At 33.2% G+C, this 24,964-nt stretch overlaps 1 protein-coding gene and 1 long non-coding RNA gene across 3 annotated transcripts in view; one reads left to right on the top strand and one right to left on the bottom strand.

The window, feature by feature from the left end:
• TBCK (TBC1 domain containing kinase) overlaps positions 1 to 24,964 on the bottom strand; it is a 211,745-nt gene that overhangs the window by 80,325 nt on the left and 106,456 nt on the right. For both annotated transcript variants that reach the window (XM_059171534.1, XM_059171529.1), the window contains exons 21-22: positions 7,129 to 7,165; positions 5,904 to 6,065 (exon numbers count right to left, since the gene is read on the bottom strand). In XM_059171534.1, the coding sequence (XP_059027517.1) occupies positions 5,904 to 6,065; positions 7,129 to 7,165 (199 nt within the window). The remainder of the gene's footprint in view (positions 1 to 5,903; positions 6,066 to 7,128; positions 7,166 to 24,964) is intronic.
• Positions 1 to 24,964, top strand: part of LOC131829607 (uncharacterized) — a 198,999-nt gene that overhangs the window by 87,752 nt on the left and 86,283 nt on the right. The gene's annotated exons all lie outside the window — the stretch shown is intronic.

Here is a 24,964-nt window from a genome sequence, read left to right as displayed (position 1 = left end):
TGAAAATATTTGCTGAACAAACAACTATGAAGTTGCTTATCTTACTAACAAAAAAAAAAAAAGGGTGAATGGAATAAAATACGCTTATTATGAAGCATTCTCTACAAGGTAAATCATAAGAACATCCTGACATCCTCAGGCTCATGGAACTGTTACCACCATTTAATATACTGAGAGGAAGTATATTTTACTGGGTAAAGAAGCACAGATTCAAGACTCAATAATTTTGAGTAACTCATCTCACATTTTAACATTGTAATGAGTATCATCTGTAGTCCAAGTAACACACAGATAGAATGTTATTACTAGATAAGAGGATTCCAAAACACAAGAAATGTGCAGTTAGAGACCAATTTATTAAGATTTTGTCATTGCTAAGGAGAGATAGCATGGGAAAATTCCCCGGGGGGCTTTGCCATATAATTTCTTGTTGTAAAGATCAATTGGTACACTTTTACCATATTCTTGAACTTATTGCTGGCCAGTTGTTCTTTTTCAATTCTTTGGAATCATAGCATTTTAGAAGTGTCCAATCCATTTTTCACATTGCACCCAGAATAGTTTTTCTAAAATATAAATCTAATCATGTCATTTTTCTGTTTAAAACTTTTGAATTGCATATGGAATAAAGCCAAAATTCCTCAGCATATCATATAAGGTCCTCATACTCAGGACTACATTTTCATCATTGATCACTGAGATCACCCCAGTCCATTCACTCCAATATCTTTATCTCTCATTCTATCCTCTAGTCACTCAATTAGTACCCTACTTAGAGTTTAGATGGTCATACAGTTGCATACCTCTGTGTCATCCTTATGGTATGTTCTAAGCTTCCAGTGCTTTTTCCTCATCTGCCTGTGGGGCTGGTATTGTCTTATCCTTATGTTTATGGCCTCAGTGCATAAAACTGAATCTGTCATATAATTGTTTTTTTAGATACACGTTGAATGAATGACTTAACTTATCCTAAGTTCTCAAGGAAGTGGTCAAAATTTCCCAACTACCAGTTCATCCACTTTAGGTGATTTCACAGCTCAGAAACATTAAAGCAAAGTTGCTAAGTCTCAGTGATCAGTATTACTGAATGTTTTCCAAAAGTAAGTCACTCTTGCCTTGACTTTTTGTTTTAAACATGGTATTTTTCACAAGTCTACATTTACTGGGGTTTAGCTTTACTGACACCATTATTTATCTACATAATATTTCTGGATGATTTGCCCTTGTTTTGTCCTTTCACATATATTAGTTCAATTCATATGGACACTATAGCAGAATGATATTAGACAGGGCAGAAGGAAGTCCGACAGATATCATCCTGTAATTGAGCTTAAAAAAGGTGGTGACTTTGGAAGCTGTCCTCATAACACCAGTGGCCAATATCTAGTACTGGATGGTACCATGAAAATCTCAGTACTTCTTCTAAAAATACCTGGCCACTATTTTTAGATTGTATGAGAAATGGCAAATGTACTGCTTTCATATTTATCTCAACTAGTACTAAAATGACACACATAGCAACACATGTCAAGAACTTTTAGCAACATTTTCTAGCATCATTTGTACTTCCTCAAAAGGTAACATCCCACTATATAACTATTACAAGGGAATAGAATTTGGGAGAAATTTTTGGCAAAAACAATATCTTTCTGCTATGCTCTATCTTCAAGAATTAAAGAGTTAGTATAAAGTGATGGGAAGGAAGGAGAAAGGAGAGGGAACTTAGATTGAATGTTACATGTTCTTTATGTATTTTTCAAATATTAAATGCTACATATACTTTAAAGGAATAGTTACCCATACTGAATACTCAGTACCAGATTTTGTGTCAGGTGCATTATGTATATTATCTTTAGTGCTTGTCATAACACTAAAGCAGAAATTAATATGCCAGAACTGGGATGTGAGCTTACATCTATGTTAACTAAGACAGTTTGTTCCAGCAGGAGTACTGCACTGAAAGCTTTCCAGTTCACACAGGCAGTGTGTGGTGGAGCTAGGACTTACTCTGTCTTGACCGCAAAGCCTCTGCTATCTACTATACTACACTGTCTCTCAGCAATGAAAGGAAATATTCTTCTTAGTCATAATATGTACTTAACACAGAAAGCTTACTTGACTTCTAAAGTAATTCCTCAATTGCTTTCGCTAACAAGGAAACCTATATGATTGATATCTACTTTAATAATTTATAGAAAGAGCCAAATGGGGGTGATTGCTGCATTTATAGCACCAATAGGAAAGCCTGTCATGATAGAATGGAAAAGTGAGAAAAAGCAATGTTAATGATGACAACAGTGTTAATAAAAATAATCATATTTTATTTGCTCTGTGCCAGTGCTCTGTGCTCTAAGTTATTTAGATATATTTATTTAACACAACAACTCTATGAGACAGGTACTATTATAATTTTCATGTAATAGAGTTAAGGAAACAAGGAGGTTAGGTCATGACCCTAAGATCACACAGCTGTAATTGGCAGAGTCACACACCTGAAACCCAGGGGATTTGGTTCCACATTTCATGTTTTTTACAACTAGAGCTACTGAGTGTCTCTTTGTAGAAAGAAACCACTAGGGATGTCTGCGTGTCTCAGTTGGTTAAGCGTCTGCTTTGGCTCAGGTCGCCATCCCAGGGTCCTGGGATGGAGTACAGCATCGGCCTCCCCGCTCAGCCGGGAGCCTGCTTCTCCCTCTGCCTGCCACTCCCCTGCTCCCCTTGCTTGTGTGCTCGCTCTATCTCACAGGCATATAAATAAATAAAATCTTAAAAAACAAACAAAAAAACTAGTAAAAACTTAAAAAAACTGCAACCCTATTTTGTTCCCAAGGTTACCAACTGAGCAGTGTTTCCATCATGTTACTCTCAATTGATATTCTGAAGCCATCTGCGTCAGCAAATAATTTAGTTAAATTTGCCCTTTGCTTATGCTTTTAAATGCAGATGAATGAGGATTTCAGTAAAGTACAATGTATTAATGAGTTCAAATCAATGTTTGATTCTATCCTGTCTTTATCTACAGTCTGTTTCAAGAATTAAAGTGAAATACAGAGTTGGCCTATCTATCCTTTTTCTGTAGACTTAAAAAGATTGTTTCTTTTAAATATGTTCCAAGCTTATGTCACATAATATTTTGCTTAGAAAATACACATTCAGTGTGTTTGTATGTGTATTAATCTGGAATCACTTCTTAGAACTTCCCAGGATCACTTCCAGTTCCTCCAAGTACCAAGTACAGTTAGGAAAAGCTCAGCGTGATGGAAAAAGAGATCTCTTCAGATCTATTTAGGAAAGACATCCCAAGTAAATATTCTTTGATTAAAAATGTTGAAAATAGAACTGCCCTATGACCCAGCAATTGCACTATTGGGTATTTACCCTAAAGATACAAATGTAGTGATCCAAAGGGACACATGCACCCGAATGTTTATAGCAGCAATGTCCACAATAGCCAAACTATGGAAAGAACCTAGATGTCCATCAACAGATGAATGGATCAAGAAGATGTGGTATATATACACAATGGAATACTATGCAGCCATCAAAAGAAATGAAATCTTGCCATTTGCAACAACGTGGATGGAACTAGAGCGTATCATGCTTAGCGAAATAAGTCAAGCAGAGAAAGACAACTATCATATGATCTCCCTGATATGAGGAAGTGGTGATGCAACATGGAGGCTTAAGTGGGTAGAAGAATAAATGAAACAAGATGGGATTGGGAGGGAGACAAACCATAAGTGACTCTTAATCTCACAAAACAAACTGAGGGTTGCCGGGGGGAGGGGGTTGGGGAGAAGGGGGTGGGATTATGGACATTGGGGAGGGTATGTGATTTGGTGAGTGCTGTGAAGTGTGTAAACCCGGTGATTCACAGACCTGGGGATAAAAATATATGTATATAAAAAATATATGTTTATAAAAAATAAAAAATTAAAAAAAAAAACAAAACACAAAACAAAACACAGGTACACTTTAGGGCAAGGTCTATATTTAGATCCCTTCTGGGCTTTTTAAAGTCATATTTTTATTATACTATCTTTCTTCCCCAGCAGGAATTATATACAGTGACCAAGTAAATGATGAGCCAGAATAATGGCACAAAGGGTCAAGGCGATTCACATCAGTAGAAGGCATCCTATTTCCGAAGTAGGCAGAATTCCCCTTTTCAATGAGTCAGTTCTAACAAATGTTTTCTTTCTTTCTGATTCCAGAAATAATGATTTTACTTTAATGGACAAGCAAAGTTATTGTTAATATGCCTATACAATCTGACAACAGATTCTTTCACCAGTATTTAACAGTACTTTTATGTATGAAATTGGAAAGGTATTAAGTTTGCTTGATTTCAAAATGCATAATCAGCATTTCCTATTTTTTTTTTTTTTTTACAATTGACCAGAAAAAGTCTTTTAATCCTAATCAATCATCCTCTGTTTACTTTGGCCTCTGTTTAAGTTGGGAATGAGAGGAAAACATCTACAGGGTACAGACAGTGTTCCTAGTTTGTGAAACCAGCTTCTTTTTTGCTGTTCAATGCCAAAAGAAAAAATTTAACTTGATTTTCAAAAGGAATCTCCCAGAAGCACATATAAGAACTAAACTACTATTTGCTCTTATAAAAAAATTATTTAAGTTTGGTAACTTAGATGATGGTGATACTTTGAATTTGGGGGAAAGAAGGAAGGAGAAATTTTAAATAAATATAAGCATTTTTGTTATTATTTACTCAAAAGGATGAAAATTTTCTAACAACAGACAGATAGTGAAGTACCAAATATAGATCATCCACTAAAGATAAAAATCAGGTAGGTAGCAGTTTTCTTATTCCTCTCAAGAGTGCTTAGTAAATGCATAATTTTAAGGTACCTTTTTCTTTTCTTTTTTTTTTTTTTTTTTGAGGATTTTTTTTCTCATTTTTTAAAAATTTAAATTCAACTAATTCACATACAGTGTATTATTAGTTTCAAGGAGAGGTCAGTGATTCACCAGTCTTATATAATACCCGGTGCTGATTACAACACATGCTCTCCTTTCTTTTGTTCTTTGTATTTAGGCAAATTCATCTCTTGGATAACTCTAAGTGTATTTATTACCAGCAGTCACTTGTGCCTGCCTAAAAGTATGAACAACAATAAATGCAGCAGAAGGGTTGGAGCCAATGAGATGATGTTTGAAAAAAGTAGACTTTTCTACCTGAAAAATGTTTCCATTTCTACAAAAATATAGTTTAGTTTTTAGTTTCACAGATTGTTATATCCTAGGTAATCACATTATATTCATCTTTGCAACCACAGCAGCAAAGCTTAGGCCATAGTTGAATTCCCTATTTCCATACTTAGCATTTAACACCTAGGTTTACAAACTCTTCGCTTGTGAATATAATATATAGCTTAACCTTATATCACTATGTGTCATGGAATTTCCCAGGAGTGTTATGTGCTCTCCCAAGGGCACTGTGTTTCCTTTCCTCAAACTGTCAAATGGTTAGTAAGCAGCTATGGAAGGGGAGAGCAAAGTTCCATGTGGATTACATCTTTGTGAAAATACAGATTCTCAAACACCTAACCAAGTAGCCCATATTGACTCTCTAGCAGCTGAAGATAAACAGGCCTGCCCTAAGATTGAAGGCAAATACGTTACTGTCCCCAGATCATTTACCCTTTTGGTGGTATTACTGACTTAAAAGTAAACACAACCATCTAGTATGACCCGGGTGTGTGCACCTACAATATTGGAACAGCAGTTGTGGCTGTATATGATGACAGAATCCAGAGAAGGAAGTCAGGGCTCAAGAAGAGATTTTGAAAGCTTGGATGATTATTTTTGCAAATTATTTTAAGACTGTCTCACTATCTTATAATTACATTTCATTGAGTGATTCTATTTATTTATTTCTGTACCTGGTAAATCAGAGAAGAGAAGAATGCACTCATTAAAGCCATTAGCCAAAAGCCGGTCCCGTAGCTGCTGGAGAATTGCTACTCCAATACAGAATGGGAAAGAGGAATTCCCAAGGAGTAGGGTATCCCAGAGGTGGAAAATCTTGTGCAGTGGAAATACATCTGTAATACAACAAAATAAAAATTTATAAATTACAATAAAAAACCAAAATAACAGAAATTAAAACAATAATAAGCTGTTTTACTAGACATATGACAAATGCCTTATGGTCAAAACTGTTTAAGAACACATAGTACCAAACTGTTTTTATAAAATGTTTATAAATGCTATTTTTGGTTTGGTTTCATAAAATGTTTATAGAATTCTTTTTATACAATATTTATTGTTTCCTAAGGCATCTTTAAAAATTGATAATCAGATTGGTCAAATAGATGACATTTTCTAACCTCCACCATTGATCCTGGTATAGTTGTTCCATTCATTATATTTCTTCCTAGAATTTTCTTGTTATACTATTTTCACAAGTTTACTTACCTAGATGAAATTTAGTATTATTGTAGATTGAGTGTTATTACATTTTTATTATGCATTCTAAATGACTGCTTTATTAAATAACCATAAAAAGTTTATCTCATTTTTTGCAACTTTGTGTTTTTTTACATTTAACGATAGTGCAGATATCTTTTCAGGTTAATGCATACAGATCTACTCTAACTATAGTATTCCATATATCATTTGTACACATTTAAGCAAAATGTCCTCCATATTAATACCTGCAATTGATTAAACTATTACACATCCACATAATCTGCTTAATTTCTAGAGGAATTCTAGGTTTAGAAATAGCAAAAATATTAGTTACTAGAGGATCTCTAAAAATTGAGTCTCATTTGGTTTGTAAAAGTTGCCTTCCCCAAAACTCTATATAAATACTATTGCTATTGTTAATTTCTTTTTCAACAGAGGACAGAGATTGTATGGATGTCATGACATGTAAGATAGGCATCCTATATATCACTATGCAACACTCATCCTTTGCAATATTCTTTTTGTTACCCTCAAAACAATTCACATTTCTCCCTACCCAACTGTACATTAGAATTACATAAGGATGCTTATATAAATATATCTTTTAATAAAACTGTAGCTATAATATACCAGGAAAAAAATGGAACTGTCCTTTTACTAACACGATATTGAAAGAAAAGGGAAAATGATACTTACGAGTAAACATGGTGAGAAACCAAGGGATAGCATAGAGCTATGGGTGGAAGAGGACAGGGGTGCCAGGGATGGACAAAAAAGAAATAAAATATAATTACAATGATTATCAATAGGCTGAATGGTAAAAAATATTCAATGCTTTGGCCTACCCCACTGATTAAAATAAGAGTGAATGTTGATCATCATAATTATTACCATAAATACTCTCTTAAATAGTATTATCTCTTACAAATGCTGCAGACAACACTTCTGCCAAGGATTATCCCACAGAATGTCTTCATTTCATCAAAGAAAATACTCAAGACAATGTCTAACCCAAAACAATACTAGCAAGCCAATTCCAAGGGTATACTTTCAGATTGTACAAAAACATTTCTAGGATTTTAATGGTCCTTATCAGTGTGGAGTTACCCTTAGTATTTTTGAGAATTGAAAAGATGGTATTTGAAAAATGTACATAATGTCTTATAAAAAGGTGCTATGAAGTACATGCTTTCTATTACCACTCTCTAAATTAATACGAAGTTTCATAACAAACTAAAAGTAATAAGATCTAGAAATGAAATAATTTGGGTCAATAATTTGGGTCTATAGCTGAGTGACAAATTTATTTTCCTGTTTACTGCCTAGGATGAAAATAAATACACACACACACATACACATACTTTCAATTTCTTGACATTTTGAAAGTGAGAAATCACTCCTAATTTCTAAAAATAGAGTAAAATCTCCTTTGTCAGTATAGTATCAAAAATCAGTAATAATTTATAGAGAAATATGAAAAAATTCTAATTTTATTTTACTTTCTGTATGAATGCTGCCTACCATTAGACAAAGATTTCTGTACTACCTATAGGGTTTAAATAAATATTCTTTGAGCACCTATCAATTATGAATTTATCAGTAGAGTTGCATACATCTTTGCATAGCACATGACTGAATATTTATGCTATTAAAATGCTGGTCAAGAATACTAGGTATAATTATACACTATATCAAAATCCAAGTACTGTATGTGGAGTAAAACTCATTGCTCTCCACAAGATCATTTATATACATTGACACAGAGAGAGTTCTTTCAAGTGACATTATAAAAGGAAAAACTGAAGAGTACTAAGGTAAGTGACTTCACTGTAAAGAATATGGATTGTAGAAAACAAAATACAACAAACTTAAATATTAGCTTCATCATTATTGTTTATCTTTTCTTTCTTTAAAGGACATGACATAAATTAAATTACAATACCTCTACCCCCCTGATCAAAACCAATTATTTGCCATTAGGGATCTTAAGTGAATTACTTCAGCAACATGCTAATAATCTGTTTTCCCACATAGGGAAGAGGGTATCATTGTATGAGGAATCTACACAAAGTAGGGAAGGAATCACTTCAAAAGATCAGAGGGAAAACTTGCCAGGCTCACACAAAGCCAGGAAAAGTTCCTCTTACCACCAGTCAGAATAAAGAAACAAAGTACTAAACAAACAAAAAACCTGTAATAAACAAGTAATTTGGTAGAGTACTCAAAAGAGAATATTGCCTTAGTAATATTAGCAAAATTATGCTCCCAAATTATGCTGTTGTGGTCTTATTTAATAAACTGTAAAAGCAAGCTTTGAAAGGATCAAATTGTTTAAATGTTAGTTAGCTACATCCCCAAATAAAGCTCAAGAATATTTATAAGAACATATAAATATCCAATATTCAACAAGGTAAAATTCACAATGACTGGAACCTATTAAAAAATAAATACTGATAGTAAAAAGTAGCAGAAAAAAGTGATCCATAATGAGGAGAAGAATAATTCAATCAAAACGCACACAGAACTGATATAAATGTTCATAATACCAGGCAATGATGTTAAGATACTTTTTATAACGGTATTTCGTATGTTCAAAAGTTAAGGATGTTTATGTTAAGTAGAGACATGGCAGATAAAAAAAAAAAAAAAAAAGCAAACTTCCAGAGATGAAAAGTACGATGTTTGAGATAAAAATATACATACTGGATGGGATTAAGAGCAGATCAGACACTGCAGATGAAAAAATTAGTCAACTTGAAAACCTCAAAATAGGAAGTACCCAAAATGAAACCAAGTCAGGAAAAATAGAACCAAAAAAAAAAAAAAAGAAAAGAAAAAGAAAAAAACACCCTAAGCATCAATGAGCCACTTTAATCAGCTAAATACATATGTAATGAGATATGAAAAGATAGAGAGAAAAGACGAGGGAACAGAAAAAAATTTTTCAAGAAACAATAGCTGAACATTTTCAAATTTGATGAATACTATTAACTAATAGATCCAATAATCTCAAGATCCCCCCAAAAAGAACCATGAAGAAAACCACATCAAGGCACATCATATTCAAATTTCTCAAAATTAGTGGTAAAGAGAAAAATCTTACACCATAGCTAGAGAAAACACACACAAACACACATGCACATTATGTAAGAGTATTAATGAGACATTTACCCTAAATATACAAACGTAGTTATCCAAAGGGGCAGTGCACCCGAATGTTTATGGCAGCAATGTCCACAATAGCCAAACAATGGAAAGAACCTAGATGTCCATCAACAGATGAATGGATCATGAAGATGTGGTATATATACACAATGGAATACTATGCAGCCATCAAAAGAAATGAAATCTTGCCATTTGCGACAACATGGATGGAACTAGAGCGTATCATGCTTAGCGAAATAAGTCAAGCAGAGAAAGACAACTATCATATGATCTCCCTGATATGAGGAAGTGGTGATGCAACATGAGGGCTTAAGTGGGTAGGAGAAGAATAAATGAAACAAGACGGAATTGGGAGGGAGACAAACCATAAGTGACTCTTAATCTCACAAAACAAACTGAGGGTTGCTGGGGGGAGGGTGTTTGGGAGAAGGGGGTGGGATTATGGACATTGGGGAGGGTATGTGCTTTGGTGAGTGCTGTGAAGTGTATAAACCTGGTGATTCACAGACCTGTACCCCTGGGGATAAAAATATATGTTTATAAAAAATAAAAAAATAAAAAAAATAAATTAAATAAAAAGAGTATCAATGAGAAGGTTCTTCTCAAAAAATATTTTCTTGTCAGTGCCCAACAAATGACAGTGTCGTAACATTTTTAAAGTATAAACATTTTAAAGCATTAAAAAAATCTGTCTATGTAGAATTGTATGCTCAGCAAAAATATCTTTCAAAGACAAAAGGTAAAATAAGGACTCTTCCACACACACACACAAACTGAAAAAGTTCATTACTGCCAGAAATGCCAAAGAAGTCTTCCAGGCAGAAGGGAAATGATACCAGAGGGAAATCTAGATCTACACAAAATGAACAGACATAGGAATTGTAAATATGTCTGTGGTTGAATGTAAGACTTTATTTAAAAGAAATCTTTAAAATAGTTGACTCTTTAAAGCAAAAATGGTAATTTATTGTGGGGTTTATAACATATGTAGAAATAAAATTTAGGACAACTATAACATAAACACTGGGAGGGGAAAATGGAAGTACATACTATCTCTGAAGTGATATAATATTACTTGAAAGCAAACTGCAGAAAGTTAAAGAATTATAATATAAACCAGAATTTCTTAACTTCACCACTATTCACATTTTAGGTTAGATAACTTTTGGTTGGGAATGTCCTTTGCATTTTCAGATTATTGCGGCAATCCAGCCTCCACCCACTAGACGCCAGTAATATTCGCCCAGTTTCATCAAAAATGTCTTCAGACATTGCCAAAAATCCTCTGGGAGGCAAAACTGTCTGTTTGAGGACCTCTGTATCAATCCTAAGGAAACCAGTTAGAAAACACAACAGAGTCATAGCTAATAGAAGACAGAGTACGGGAGAACTCACTCTCTGCCTGACAGGAAATAGCAGTGAATAAAACATAGCCCCAGCCTGTAAGGAGTGTACTGTTCATTAAGGGCAATAGATGTTCATTACATATTCTCTCAATTCATTTCATTTAGGTTCTTATCTCCACCTCACTACCAGAATATAAACTGTTCTTATCTTTGTCATAAAAGATTTCCACATTGCTAAGTCTATAGCCGATTCTCATTCTCCATTCCTTTTTACCAATCATCAGGGTCTGCCAGTTAACTACTTTTCCTTTCTCAACCTGCCTCTCCCATTTGACTTCCAAGATACCACATTCATCTCCTTTTCTTCTTAACCTCTTTGACTGTTGCTCTATCTCCTTTGCTGGATCTTCCTCATCCCTGTGACTTAAATATTAGCATGCCCTATTTTCAGTCCTTGGACTTTTCCTCTTTTCTATTTTTCTCCAAATGATTATATAGTGTGAGGACTCTCCCATTTTTATAGCTCCATCCCAGACCTCTACCCTGAATTCCAAACCCACATGTCTAAATGCCAGCTTGGCATTTCCATTTGTGTGTCTAACAGATATGCATATAACATGTCCCAAACTGAACTCCTGAGACTACTTCAAAAATCTGTGCCTCCAAGCATAGTCTCCAAATCTCAGTGAAGAGCAACTCTGTTCTAATTGCTCAGGTAAAAAATTCTGGAATCATTCTTGACTTCTCTTTCTCCTACACTGTACATCTATCATGAGCAGTCCTGCTGGCTCTACCTTCAAAATTTATCCAGAATGTAAAAATTGCTTACCACCCCTACCATGCATTTCCTGATTCAAGCTACTCTTGCCTAGATTATTACAATAGCGCATGACTAACCTTTACAATTCCATCTTTGTTCCTCCTTGGGTTTCTTTTTATCATAACAGCCAGAATGATCTTGTTAAAACGTCTAAATCAGAACATGGCATTCCTCTGGTCAACAGTATCCAGTGGCTTTCCACCACTGTAAAAGGAAAAGTCTTAACTATGCAATCTTGTTGGATGTAAAACCTGGTCCTCTTTGACTCTCATCTTCTTATTCATCGAGCTCCTGTCACATTGGTCTCCTGGCTGTTTCTCCGACATCCCTGACATGCTTTATACCTCAGGGCTTTAGCACTTGCTGTTGCTTCTGCTGATCGCTCTTTCACTCAGTTCCTTAAGGCATTTATGTAAAAGTCACTTTTCTCATGAGGCTTTCCCTGACTTCCTTCCTTTCTCTTTTCTTTCTCTCTTCCCTTCTCATCCCTTCCCTTCTCCTTTTCTGTTCTTCCTTCCTCCCTCCCTTCCTTCTTTCTGTCCCCACCTCCTCTTTCTCTTCTCCCTCTCTTCCTCGAGTTTTAAATTCCAGTTTACAGTTTTATATTAGTTTCTGGTGTACAATACAGTGATTCAGGACATCCATACACCACTGGGTGTTCATCACAAGTGCACTCCTTAACCCCCAGCCCTTATTTAACCCCTCCCCCCAACTCCCTTGTCTCTGTTATTTAAAAATTCACTTTCTTCTTCATCTGAGCACTTCACATTCATATCCCTGCTTTAGTTTTTTTTTCCTCTATAGTACTTACCACTACCCAACATATCAGATAGTATATTTATCTTTTTTATTGTCTATCCCCCACTAGAATATGAATTTAATGAGGACAGAGATTTTTTTTTTTCCATTGACATGCCTTCAGCCGAGGAAAATGGCACTGAAATATTTGTTGAAAGAAAGAATAAAATATATAATGAGGATAACTGAAAGGGGTAGATTAAAAGATCCAAATATGAGATTATATACTTTCTTGAGAAGTTTTCAATAAATATGAAATAATAAGAGAATTAGCAAATCTTCTTTGGGTAAGATATATATATATATATATATATATATATATATATAGATATATCTCCTTCATATTAAATAGTGGAAAGTATTTAAACAACACTAAACTTAAAATTCTGAATTATATACTTATACTTTGACAACAATTATAAAGAGTTATTAGAAACAAGTGAAATGAAGCATATTCTAATAATATTTGAAAAGTAAAAATTCAAGTTGAAAATATTTCTTTAATATATAACAATTCCTAAGTGCTCACCAGCACCAGTCACCTCTTACCAACTAAATCCAGGTAAATAAATAGGTAATATATTCTGTGAAATGGTAGTACCTGTTATTTATTCTTTCTTTATTTCTTCCTTCTAAAATTTTAACTGACATCTTGATCTTAAGTAATTTCTTAGGGTATTGGTACATCTTCATAATACAGTCTAATACATGAGAAAGACAGCAGTATAACATAATTTTGAATACTAGGCTAGTTCAGATTTTATTTTAAAAAACAATTAAATAATGAAATATTTCATTTCAAATACTAAAAATACATAAAATTAGTTTTATTAGGTTAGAGATATTATTTGCTTTTCCTGATTTAAGGATGGAAACTGAAACCCAATGGGGGGAAAAAAAAAATACATGCTCTAGCTATTTCCTCCAGATCATTAAATTATTTTGCTCTGTTTGGCCTAGTGGTAGTCGACTAAGAGTCAGCTGAGTAAATACTGCCCCCTAGCTACATCAAGAAAGAATAGTGATATTTAGCATTTCAGGACATCTTTCCAAATGGTTTGGTAATATCAAAATTACAAATATCAATAGGTAAAACAAAGGTCAGAAGCTCACTGCCTTGATTTTAAAAAGTAGAAAATTATGGTCTAAAGAGTTGTAAATGTACACGAATGTAAAAGACTAAAAAAAGGAAATATTTCTTATAAACTCTGGATGAATCTTTTTGTCAAAAGTATATTTATTTACATATTGCATATTGTCTCTCCTCCCTATTAATAATAATAACAATGAAATTGTTATTTTCATTATCATTTGTATGTAATATAATTGTTATTATAAAAGGGAATGCTTTTTAAAATTTTTTTTAAAAAAGATTTTATTTATTTGACAGACAGAGATCACAAGTAGGCAGAGAGGCAGGCAGAGAGAGAGGAGGAAGCAGAGAGCCTGATGCGGGGCTCGATCCCAGGACCCTAGGATCATGACCTGAGCTGAAGGCAGAGGCTTTAACCCACTGAGCCACCCAGGCGCCCCTAAAAGGGAATCAATCCTTTTAGTTGACTTTCTTAATCAACCTTCTAATGAACATATTGGGTATTTTCTGTTTGCCTCAAGTCAGAAGTATGTTTATATTTAAGTTACCTCTGTAAAATACACTTTGACCATTAGTCATGCCTCATAATAACTCTCTGCATTTGGGAAATAAATATCTATCCACTCACGAAAGAATGCTTAAAAACTAACAGGTTTTTGGTGGTGGTGTTGTTTGGCAGGGACAGAGACTCTCACATATTTTCTTGATACTTTAGACTTAGCGATCTCTTTAAAGCTTTATGGTAGTTGTGAAGATTAGCTAATGGACCTAATACACCTGGCAGAGGATGTATCAGACATCAGTATAGGAATTACAATGATCATTCTTAATAACAGTCCAGAAACTTTTGTAATAAAAAATGTATTTTAAGAACCCAAAGGGCTGAGGTCTCATGAAGCCATCTAACAAAAGATTCACACACACTCTGGAATACGGAGTGCCGGAGTGGAAGGTAAGGAGAAGGGAACCCTAAGTACCGGGAATTGTACATGTTTTACAGGTTGGGATAGACTCAATAAAGGTGAAGCATAACCTAAAAAGGCTAAAGTATTTACCCTCCTGCTGGCTTGCAGAATCAACATTCCTCAGTCCCATGACACCTACTTTGAGTAAAAAAAAAAATGTCAAATTTCCTTACATTAGTTCTGTTTCTTTTACTTTACAAATTCTCCATCCTTTATTCTGTCTATGTCTGACTTATTATCATCCTTTTAGCTACATATCATATAACAAAGATTGTTACAAAAGAAAATATTTGAAAATCAAGAAAATGCTCTGTAAGACTTAACTGTTCTATTGTGCCACTCATTTTCAAAAGACCATTATCTCCTTCAATGATGAAACAATGATGCTTTATGCTAAATTAGGGTAAATTCAGTAGAACAGGAAATTCAGTGGAATGGGAAAGGATTTCACATGAACAACAAAAAAATATATAGTAAAAGCAAAAGCAGTACTAAACAGCTCTCCTTCTTTAGCGGTACTCCCATCTTTTATTTTTTGAATTGTGGAGAAATACTTACACCTTCTAAGAACAAAACCCACCTTCACATTCATAACTGTCTTTATGGAATAATAATCCAGAGATGAAAATTATAAATCTATTAAGATAACAGAATGATTCACAGAGCAACTCTTTAGGATATTTTAAATAGAAAAAAAGTACATTCTGATATTTTTGTAAACCAGTAATCTTTAAGCAAAAGACTTTTTGCAAAAGACTTTTAAGCAAAAGACTGTTCTAAAATAAAGCAATCAGTATTACTGCCTTCTTATATAGGAAAACAACTGTGCTATGTATTGTGGCAGATACAAAGAAATGTAAACACTTGGTTCATATATATGAAAAGATAGACAAAATAAAGTAGTATGGAATATGGTGCTATTGAATCAATACCATCTAGACTCCTTGCTAGGGTCTGAAGTCAAACTTAAGTTTCTAGGATATGTATTCCCTGTTCTCTGATAATCAGAAAATTTTACCTATATCCAAATCATCTGACATTCTTTGACAGGTTATTAAGGGTGGATTCCCTCAATGATAATGCAAGTTTACTTATTTATTTTTAACTATTATGATAATTTGTTTGGTTTGAGACTTATAACTTCCTGAGAATCCAAATCTTCTTTCCCTAACACGTGCTCACACTGCATCATCACCATTTTTTTATAAAGAATTTTCATAAATTTCAACTTATTTAAGGCTCGCAAGAGTCCTGTGGCTAGTCAAGATGGACATCATTTATTTTTTCTAATTTACTAATCAGTCACCTGAGGCTCAAGTGAGTCACTATGCCAAAATCACAAGTATATAACTTTTAAAGCAGGCACTAGACTCCAGAACTTCTTCTTCTTCTTCTTCTTTTTTTTTTTTTAAAGATTTTATTTATTTTTTTGACAGACAGAGATCACAAGTAGGCAGGCAGACAGTGAAAGGGGGAAGCACTGCTCCTGGCTGAGCAGGGAGCCCGATGTGAGGCTCGACCCCAGGACCGTGGGATCATGACCTGAGCCGAAGGCAGAGGCTTTAACCCACTGAGCCACCCAGGTGCCCCAGACTCCAGGCCTTCTAACTGCCAGTCTATTGTTCTTTACTACACAAGGATAGTAGAGAAGATAAAAATAAGTTGGGTTATAGGGCTTTTTTCCTACATAATTTATTATGTATAATAAGTTTATATACTCTTATACATATACTCTTAATATACATATTAATCATATATTAATTATAATATATATAATACTCTTAATTGTGTACACTCTTAATTATATACTCTTGTATACTCTTTTTTTTTTTTTTAAGATTTTATTTATTTATTTGAAAGAGAGAGATAACAAGTGGGCAGAGACTCAGGCAGAGAGAGAGGGACACGAGCTCCCTGCTGAGCAGAGAGCCCAATGCGGGACTCCATCCCAGGACCCTGATATCATGACCTGAGCTGAAGGCAGAGGCCTAACCCACTGAGCCACTCAGGTGCCCCATTATATTCTGTATACTCATATATACTATTTTTACATCATTTAAAATTTATACCATTTTAAATTATATATCATTACATAATTAACAAAGTTGTTTAATTTTAATCTTTCATTTAAATGGAGTAACCAGTTCCTTAGAGAGAAAGCTTTAATTTTTAAAATATTTCTACACCAAAGTTTCATGCAACTTAAGTGGATAAATGCTAAAGGTAGGTGTGTTTACAAAACAACTGGAAGGAAACAGATAATTAGAAAGAAAAAAAATTATATTTATTTATCTAATTTGTATTTATTCATCTAAAATGAAACTACATGGAGAGCTGTTCTCCAATAAAGTTATAAGGTTTATTAATGTTTTGTTTAGATAACAGTGCTTTAGACATGCAGGTACAAGAAGAACCAGGAATTAGCTACAATCAATTGGAGCTCTATTTGAAATCTAGAACCACTCTTTACAAGATAGGTTATCTTCTAGATTCATGCATAAGCAGTAAGTTCAAATCACATAGCACACTTCACAAATATACACTTTCAAAATAAGGAATATATAGACTAAAATTTTGAGTTGCTATGTTCATATTCTTACTGAAATTTTAATAATTTTCTGCTATGTCTTTATTCTACTTCTACAAATTACTACAAAATGACTTAAACATATAAAAACAATTAAAAATGTCCATTGGACTCAGATGGTAAATGATTTTCTTTCTCTTGTACACAAAAGGTTATATTACATCTTTTGCAAGTAATTATTTCCCTAATTCTAAAAAAAAGAAAATCAAATTAAAAAATAAGTAACTGTATAATCATTTCTTTCTCTATTTTTACTTGACTTAAAATATTGAATTGAAAAACTACAAAGTAGAAATTAGTAATAAAATCAGTTGGAGAATTTAATGGTTCTGAGATCTACAGTATTATTTCAGGGAAGGATTAGATACTTTTCAATTCCAGAGTGCCTTTCCAATTATCTCAGTACTAAAAACTTTTTAAATTTTTCAAACAAAATTAATTTAGCTTAAGTAAAAGACTATAAGGCCTGTTATGTAGCACTTTCTGGGAGATAGAAAAACATCTTAAAACTCAAGCAAATAAAAAAAAATCAAGCAAATAAAAACGGTTAAAATTCAAAGTGATGAGTGGCAATCTCTCCAAGTAAGGCGAGCAAGAAAGTCTTTATTCTTATTAATACCATGCTGCCTTTGGCAAAGTATTTATTCTTTAACTGACATAGCAAAATAATATATACAGTACAATTTGTAATAACATGCTTTTCTAAATGTAAATCATATTAATATAACCAAAGAATTAGTATGTAATCAGACTTTAACAATAAGTAGAACAAGAACAGTTTATATGTATTATCTCATTTAATCATCACAATGATCCTTTGAGGTAAGAGTTATTATAATCAACATTAATAGTAATAGGACTATGAATAAAAAAACTAACAAGTATTCAGCTAGTAATTTGAAGAGTCAGGATTAGAACCCTGGCCCATTTGATGCCAGTGTCAGAATGCTTTCTCTCTATACCAGTTTTCTCAAGTTGTGGTCACAGACTTCTGGGGATCTTGAAGACCCTTTAGGGGTACACATACTCAAAGCTGTTTTCACGATAATACTAAGGTATTTCTTATTCTTTGCAAAGCCACTGGTGGATAAAACTGATGGTACCTTATTAAAAATCAAGGTTATGGCACTAATGTGTAACAGATTCTTGTGAAAATATTAAAATTAGTGATTTTATTAAGTACCTTTTTAAATGCTTCATGAGACAAAATGGGAAGTATGCCTAAAACACATATTATGTTGAATTATAAAGATTGTTTTCAGAAAAAGCACTTGGGCAATCATCTGAGATGTGAGTTAAGGCAGGTGCTTTTTTATCCCCCCAAGAATACATTTTTTTTCCTTGCAAGCATGACATATAAACAATTATTTTTTCCAGGCTTTCTTATTAAGCAACAATTCCTCAAAAATGAATGAAGTGAGCCCGTCATTTCAAGAAAAAATTCTAGCAGTCAGGTGAATATTAAAATTTTAGAAAACCTGTTTCTGCTACTGTGAGCTTGGCAGCTTTCCAATACTTAATGATTTTTTGGATGAGATCAATGGTCATATTAATGAATGTGATTTTTAAAAAGTATTGTATAATGAAATGTTTAATAGTTAGATCGCATAATGCAGTGAACCAATATTTTAAATGACCAACACATGACATTACAAAATTATGTGTGGGTAAAAGCCAAAGTGCAAGATACACTGATCAATTTGAATGAAACAGAGTATGAAAAGTTCATTGGTATGGTTTTAGATTTTACCTTGCAACTAGGCTTTAAGAAACTACCACTGTCTGAAAAAGTCCTTTGCCAATTACATGTGTGTATAAGTCCTAATTTTCTTCATACACTTCAACCAAAACAATGATTCACAACAGACTGAATTCAGAAGCAGATATGAGAATCTAGCTTTCTTCTATTAAACAGAGACTGCAAAAATATAAAATAACACCACTTCTCCATTATTTATTTATTTATTTATTTATTTTTGAAAGCAATTATTTTTCAGAAAAATACATTATTGTGGTTAACATGCAGTGGCTTTGCTGTCATTTTAAAACAAATTAATATATAAATATTTTTTAAATGTTTTAGTAAATATTGGTAGATATAACCCACATAAACAAAACTCTTTGGTATCCTTGTTCCCTAAGAGGTCTCAAGATCAAAAAGTTTGAAAACCACCACACTATGCCATACTTCCTTTCACTTGTCTCTCAACCAGTAGAAAGATACAATGGATTGGCAACAGACTGGGGGAGATTCAAGTGAGGATTTACTAAGAGAAACTTGCTGTGTATTTAACTTGTGTATATGTGTTCTTAGCAAGAAGTTACCAAAATGTTACTTTACCATATCCTGTAAAATTAATAAGTCTTTGATTTCTAAGATGAGAGCCATTTCTGAAAGGTAATAAAACTCTCTTGGGAGAAAAGTGGCTCAATAAGCCATTTGTATTCAGGGGCCTTAACGAATCCAAAGTCAATTAGAATGGGATTAGCACTAATACTGAGGACTTCATAGCAGTAGCCAGATTTTGTCTGGCTGGACTAGAACATTTTGTCTAGATGGACTAGAACAGGTCAGTGGGGATGCCTGTAATGGGAGATCCTAAATAAAGTACACTTTTCTAATTTATCCTATAACCATATCTTGATAAAATCTAAAAAGCTCATTACCAGTAGTCTCTTTAGATTAAAATCTAAAATTTCTTTCTGTAGCATTAACAACATAAAGACCAGGAATAAATGAAAGAACAAACAAATGAAATAAACAAATAAATATATAAATATCTTTGAACAATCCTTTCACGCTGTTAGTACAAATTCAGATGAATATACATTTTGAAAAGGAAGGAGAAAATCAGTAGTAGGATAGCATCCATTAAGACTGCAGTTAAATGACCATGGTTTTGCCAGTATACTTGCTTATAACTGAATTTGTTAGCTTTATCTTTAGCAGTGACAGTAGGTTCAAAAGGCACATGTAGTACTGAGATACAGCCCTTAACATTAATGGCCACCTGACAACTTTTCATAATTTGCAAGCTGAATGCTAGTCATAGCATTTTAGAAAGTAGTTTCCTTAAGAATGAAGAAACACTTTCATGTTCTCATTTCAAAGTCCACATATATTTTCAGAAGCAGAAATATACACCAAGACAAAAATGATAAAAATCACCCTGTCCCCAATTTTGCCAAATACACATTACTCACCCTATTTATATGGAAATCACATAACTACCGTGACATATATAAGCTAAGCATCACATCAGTGCACAGTATTCCTAACTATTCAAGCTACGACAGTGCTCAATATTCAGAGTTCTGTGACCCACAGCAAATGGAAAGGAGCCAGAAATTACAATCTTTCCCTGCAACTAGAGCCTGCATTTCAATGATGGAAGATTAATGAAGGCTTACTTTGATAGGATTAGTTACTGAGTAGGAAACTCTGTTCATGATCTTATTACAAAAGTGCCCACCCCTGCCCTTGATGAACCTAGCCTGTATTGTTAGAGGTGCAGAAAGTCACCTAAGTAATTATTTCAAAGGTAGAACACTGAAGGTAGTAATTCAAGGAAAAAATAAAGACAAAAACAAAAACACACTGCATATACAATCTACTAAAAATATGTGATTATTAATAGAGTAAGAAAAATGTTAGAAAAATTTTCCGTTTCATCACATGCTTTCCACCACTATCCACTGTCAACAATCTCCATATTAAAAATATCAAATCTGTTTTCAAAACTAAATTTAAAAATAGTCTCAACATTATCTACAGACTTGAGAAATAGGCTAACAAAATACATCAAACCTAAAAGAAACAAGATAAAATATTTCAAAAATAACAATGTTCTGTTAACATTTTAACTTTGTTAAATACCTTTCATTTTGCTTATTTGCTGAGACAAGAGAATTGTTGAACAAAGCAAATTTTCCCCAGGTTAAAATATATTCTCCTTTCCCTCATTTTTCTTTGCTTACTCTAGGATTGTCAGTAGTGAAAGACCTATTCTCTAGAGGATGTTTGGAAATATAATGTTGAGTCACTTTTTAGAAATACATGCCAGGGGCGCCTGGGTGGCTCAGTGGGTTAAGCAGCTGCCTTCAGCTCAGGTCATGATCTCAGGGTCCTGGGATCGAGTCCCACATCGGGTTGTCTGCTCAGCAGGGACCCTGCTACCCTTCCTCTCTCTCTCTGCCTGCGTCTCTGCCTACTTGTGATCTCTGTCTGTCAAATAAATAAATAAAATCTTAAAAAAAAAATAGAAATACATGCCAGGCTTTAGTTGTCACCATAATTAGGGGATTACTACAGCCAGTCAGTGGATAGGGGCCAGCAAGGTTCAGCATTTGCCATGTGCTAGACATTCTCATCACACAAGGAACTGTCCCTCATCCCACATGACTTATAAATATCTCATAAGATTAATCACAGTACATAAATAAATCAATATTACTTCATAATAAAACCACTATTAAAGAATTTTTATAAGAAATTACACAAAATGCCCCATTAATTATAGGAGGGGTCATAATAAAGAGGGCAACAAGAAATCAAAGATAGCATATATAAAGTATTGAGTTATTGAATTATTAACTCACTCCATATAGTAACACATTTAACAAACTCCAGTGTACTCTCAAACTTAACAAAGATTAACACCTTGTGACAACTGTTTTGGAAATTTTAGAAATCAAAATAATGCATAATCAATAGAACAGAAGGCCTCTTTGTACCACTACTCAATTCTAATTTTTTCTTTTTTAAGTATCATGTTTTGTACTTTCCGTAACTTCGGTAAAAATTCCTTCCTAGATGTAAATAATGAACATGACACTCTGTATTTAGGTCTTCTAGTTGATCTAGAACTTACTTTTATTACTGTATGAACTTGGCTTTGATTCCCACCTCCCCTCCATGTAGTTACCCAATTGTATCAGGGCCATTTATTCAATAATCCATTCTTTTTAATTTATTTATAGAGCCATCTCTGTCACATACCAAAATCTAATTATGGGTGGGTCTGTTTTGTGGGTTTTTTTTTGTTTTGTTTTGTTTTACTGGTTTATATCACTGCATTAGTTTTCTTTTGGTTAATATGTGCCTGACTTAAGTTTTTTTATCTCCTTTTTTGACTAATACCCTTAAATTTTTATCTCATAAATAGCATACAGAGGGATTTTTTTTAATGCCTAAAAATTTCCTTTATTAGGCAATCTAATTAGCTCACATTCTATGATCTTTTTATGTTTTTACAGGGTTGGCTGACTTTTCTTTACTGCATATCCTCACATCCCCCATTGGTTTAGAAGTTCTACATTCTCTTTCTATTTTCTTAATGATTACCATTAAAATTTTAATATGCATCTTATACTTCTACATTTCCTGTGAGTAGAGACCCTGACTACTCTTTGTTCTGGATTATATTTTCCAAGGCTGTTTTTATACAAACATATTGGAAAATGTATGTATGGTTAGAAAACCAAAGCAAAGATGCTAACACTCCTGCTGCTTGCTATGCTATGAGTGATGTCCTTTGTCTCTGACCCAGGAGTCCTGGGTTTTCTGCCAGTGCCCATGAAACCGTAACAGGCTCAATCATTAGCTTTTAAGCAGAGTGAAAACAAATCCCAGACTCTGAAAAGATCTCTGACTTAATGCCCAAGTATAATGAGTATTTTTATTTTCCCCTCATACAACACAAAACATTACAATACTTTTTAGCTGAGTTCTCACCTGCTCTTATCTTTTATAATATTGGTAGCTAAAATTTTATTTCTATTCATCTATTAGCCTTTTTCAAATTAATTTTATGTATAAATATTTAATAGTAATTGTTTAATTAGATTTATAAGCTTGTGAGGATTAGATGAGTAGTTTATTTAAAGAGGGTAGAGCAGTGCTTGGCACAGAGTAAGCACTTAATATATGTTTGCATTATTATTTTTAATTTTAATAATTAAAATTTTAATAATTAAAATTTAATAATTAATTTTAAAATTAATAATGTTAATTTTAATAATTTTAATAATAGTATTATTTGAATAATGTTTTTTGCTCACCCTTCTATACCATACTCATTCAAAGCTTAATTTTTCTGATTAACTAAAGCAAATACAAATTATATATTTCCTTTTGTGAGTCCTTTCTTAATACTATCTATATTCATGAATATGTCTAAAATTTTTAATCAGGCTGTCTTGGTAATTCCATACATGATTTTCTGCATAAATTTTTTTTGTCAATTTACAACATTGCCTGACCCAATGTCATATTCTGTTTACTACTGAGAACAATTAGGTCCTTTCAAGAGAGTTCTTCGAAAATAATTATCTCTTAGTCTATGTCTTAGCTATCAGTAGTTTTTTCCCTCAAATATCTTATTCCATTATCAACTTGGCAGTCAGCTCCTCTATAATTTTTTCAATTCCTGCCATAATAGTTAATGTAGTTTTGTATTATATCTCCCATAATGTGAAGCAAGAAAGGTGGGGTTATAAAAAATGTATATTTAATATGATAATATGTATACTGGTTAATTTTTTTATAAGGTCTTTTTTCTCTCCATTTAATTATAGAGCTTGTCCTTATTTTATTTGTTTCCTAATCTGTATATGTACTTTTTGGAGGCTTCACTGAACAAACCATGTACTCAAATAAAAGGTATTTCTCCAGAAGCCTAGAAGCAAGTAACACTGTAAATGTTGAGGATAGTTACTATAGGCCTGATCACATCATACAGTTATATATAGCACAATGCAAAGAGCAATGAACTAGGAGTAAGTATGTCTATGTTTTAGTTTCTATTCTCCAGTGGAAGATGAACTAGACTACGGGCAGAGGGTTGTCAAATGATGTAAGTTAACATTTTAGTTCTGTGACTAATTAGTTTTGTTATCTTCTCAAACACTGTATTTCTCAATTAAAAAAGCTGAAATTATCTGCTTCATATGCCTTGCAGGTTTATTTTGAGACTCAAGTGAAATAATGTTTATGAAAGTATTTTTAAACTTCAAAGCACTCTGTAAGTATTTATACTATAAGTATTATTGTTAACACTTCAAATAGATTAGTTGGGTGTTAATATAAACATTTTTCATCTCTAATCTTACCATCAATAAACTGGTCCCTTAATATGAGACTTAAGAGGAAAGGCATGATCAGGAAACAAAGATAAGTTAAGATGGAATAAGGAGAACTCGATCTCAAAAATGTTTTTTTGAGGTTAATAAAAAGCTATGATACTATACTCCAAAACACTTCTAATAGAGGTTTGACTGCATATCACACACCACAGATGAGTAACAGGCTAATCATGGCTAATCTTTAAGAGTCAACTCTGACTTTTGGGTTGATATGGACTATTAAGAAGCTAATGAAGTAAGATGAAATCTGGCAAAGCTTCTGAGGTTAATATATCAAGAAAAACACAGAAGCAGCTACTTAAAAATTCACTGAAGTTCAAATTTCCTACTCTTCAAAAGCAGGCCTATCATAAAATCCATGTGAAAACCCTTACAGCACAGTTTAAAACAACACTCAAACTAAAAGGTTTTTCAAAAAAATTTGATAGTGCCAAAAAATATAAAATAACATACTTTCCCTTTACTTAAAGTGAGAATATGGAAGGTAATCACACAAACGTTATAAAAGAAGGCTATAATTAGTAACAGAAACTTGTTCAGCTACACAGATTTCTTATGACAACACAACTTTAAAAACAGTACTCTTTTGTGTTACCAGTGTTTGCTTTATTTTGT

This window comes from Mustela lutreola, chromosome 1, assembly GCF_030435805.1.
Source record: "Mustela lutreola isolate mMusLut2 chromosome 1, mMusLut2.pri, whole genome shotgun sequence".
Lineage (NCBI taxonomy): Eukaryota > Metazoa > Chordata > Mammalia > Carnivora > Mustelidae > Mustela > Mustela lutreola.
This window is presented reverse-complemented; position numbering and strand designations above follow the sequence as displayed.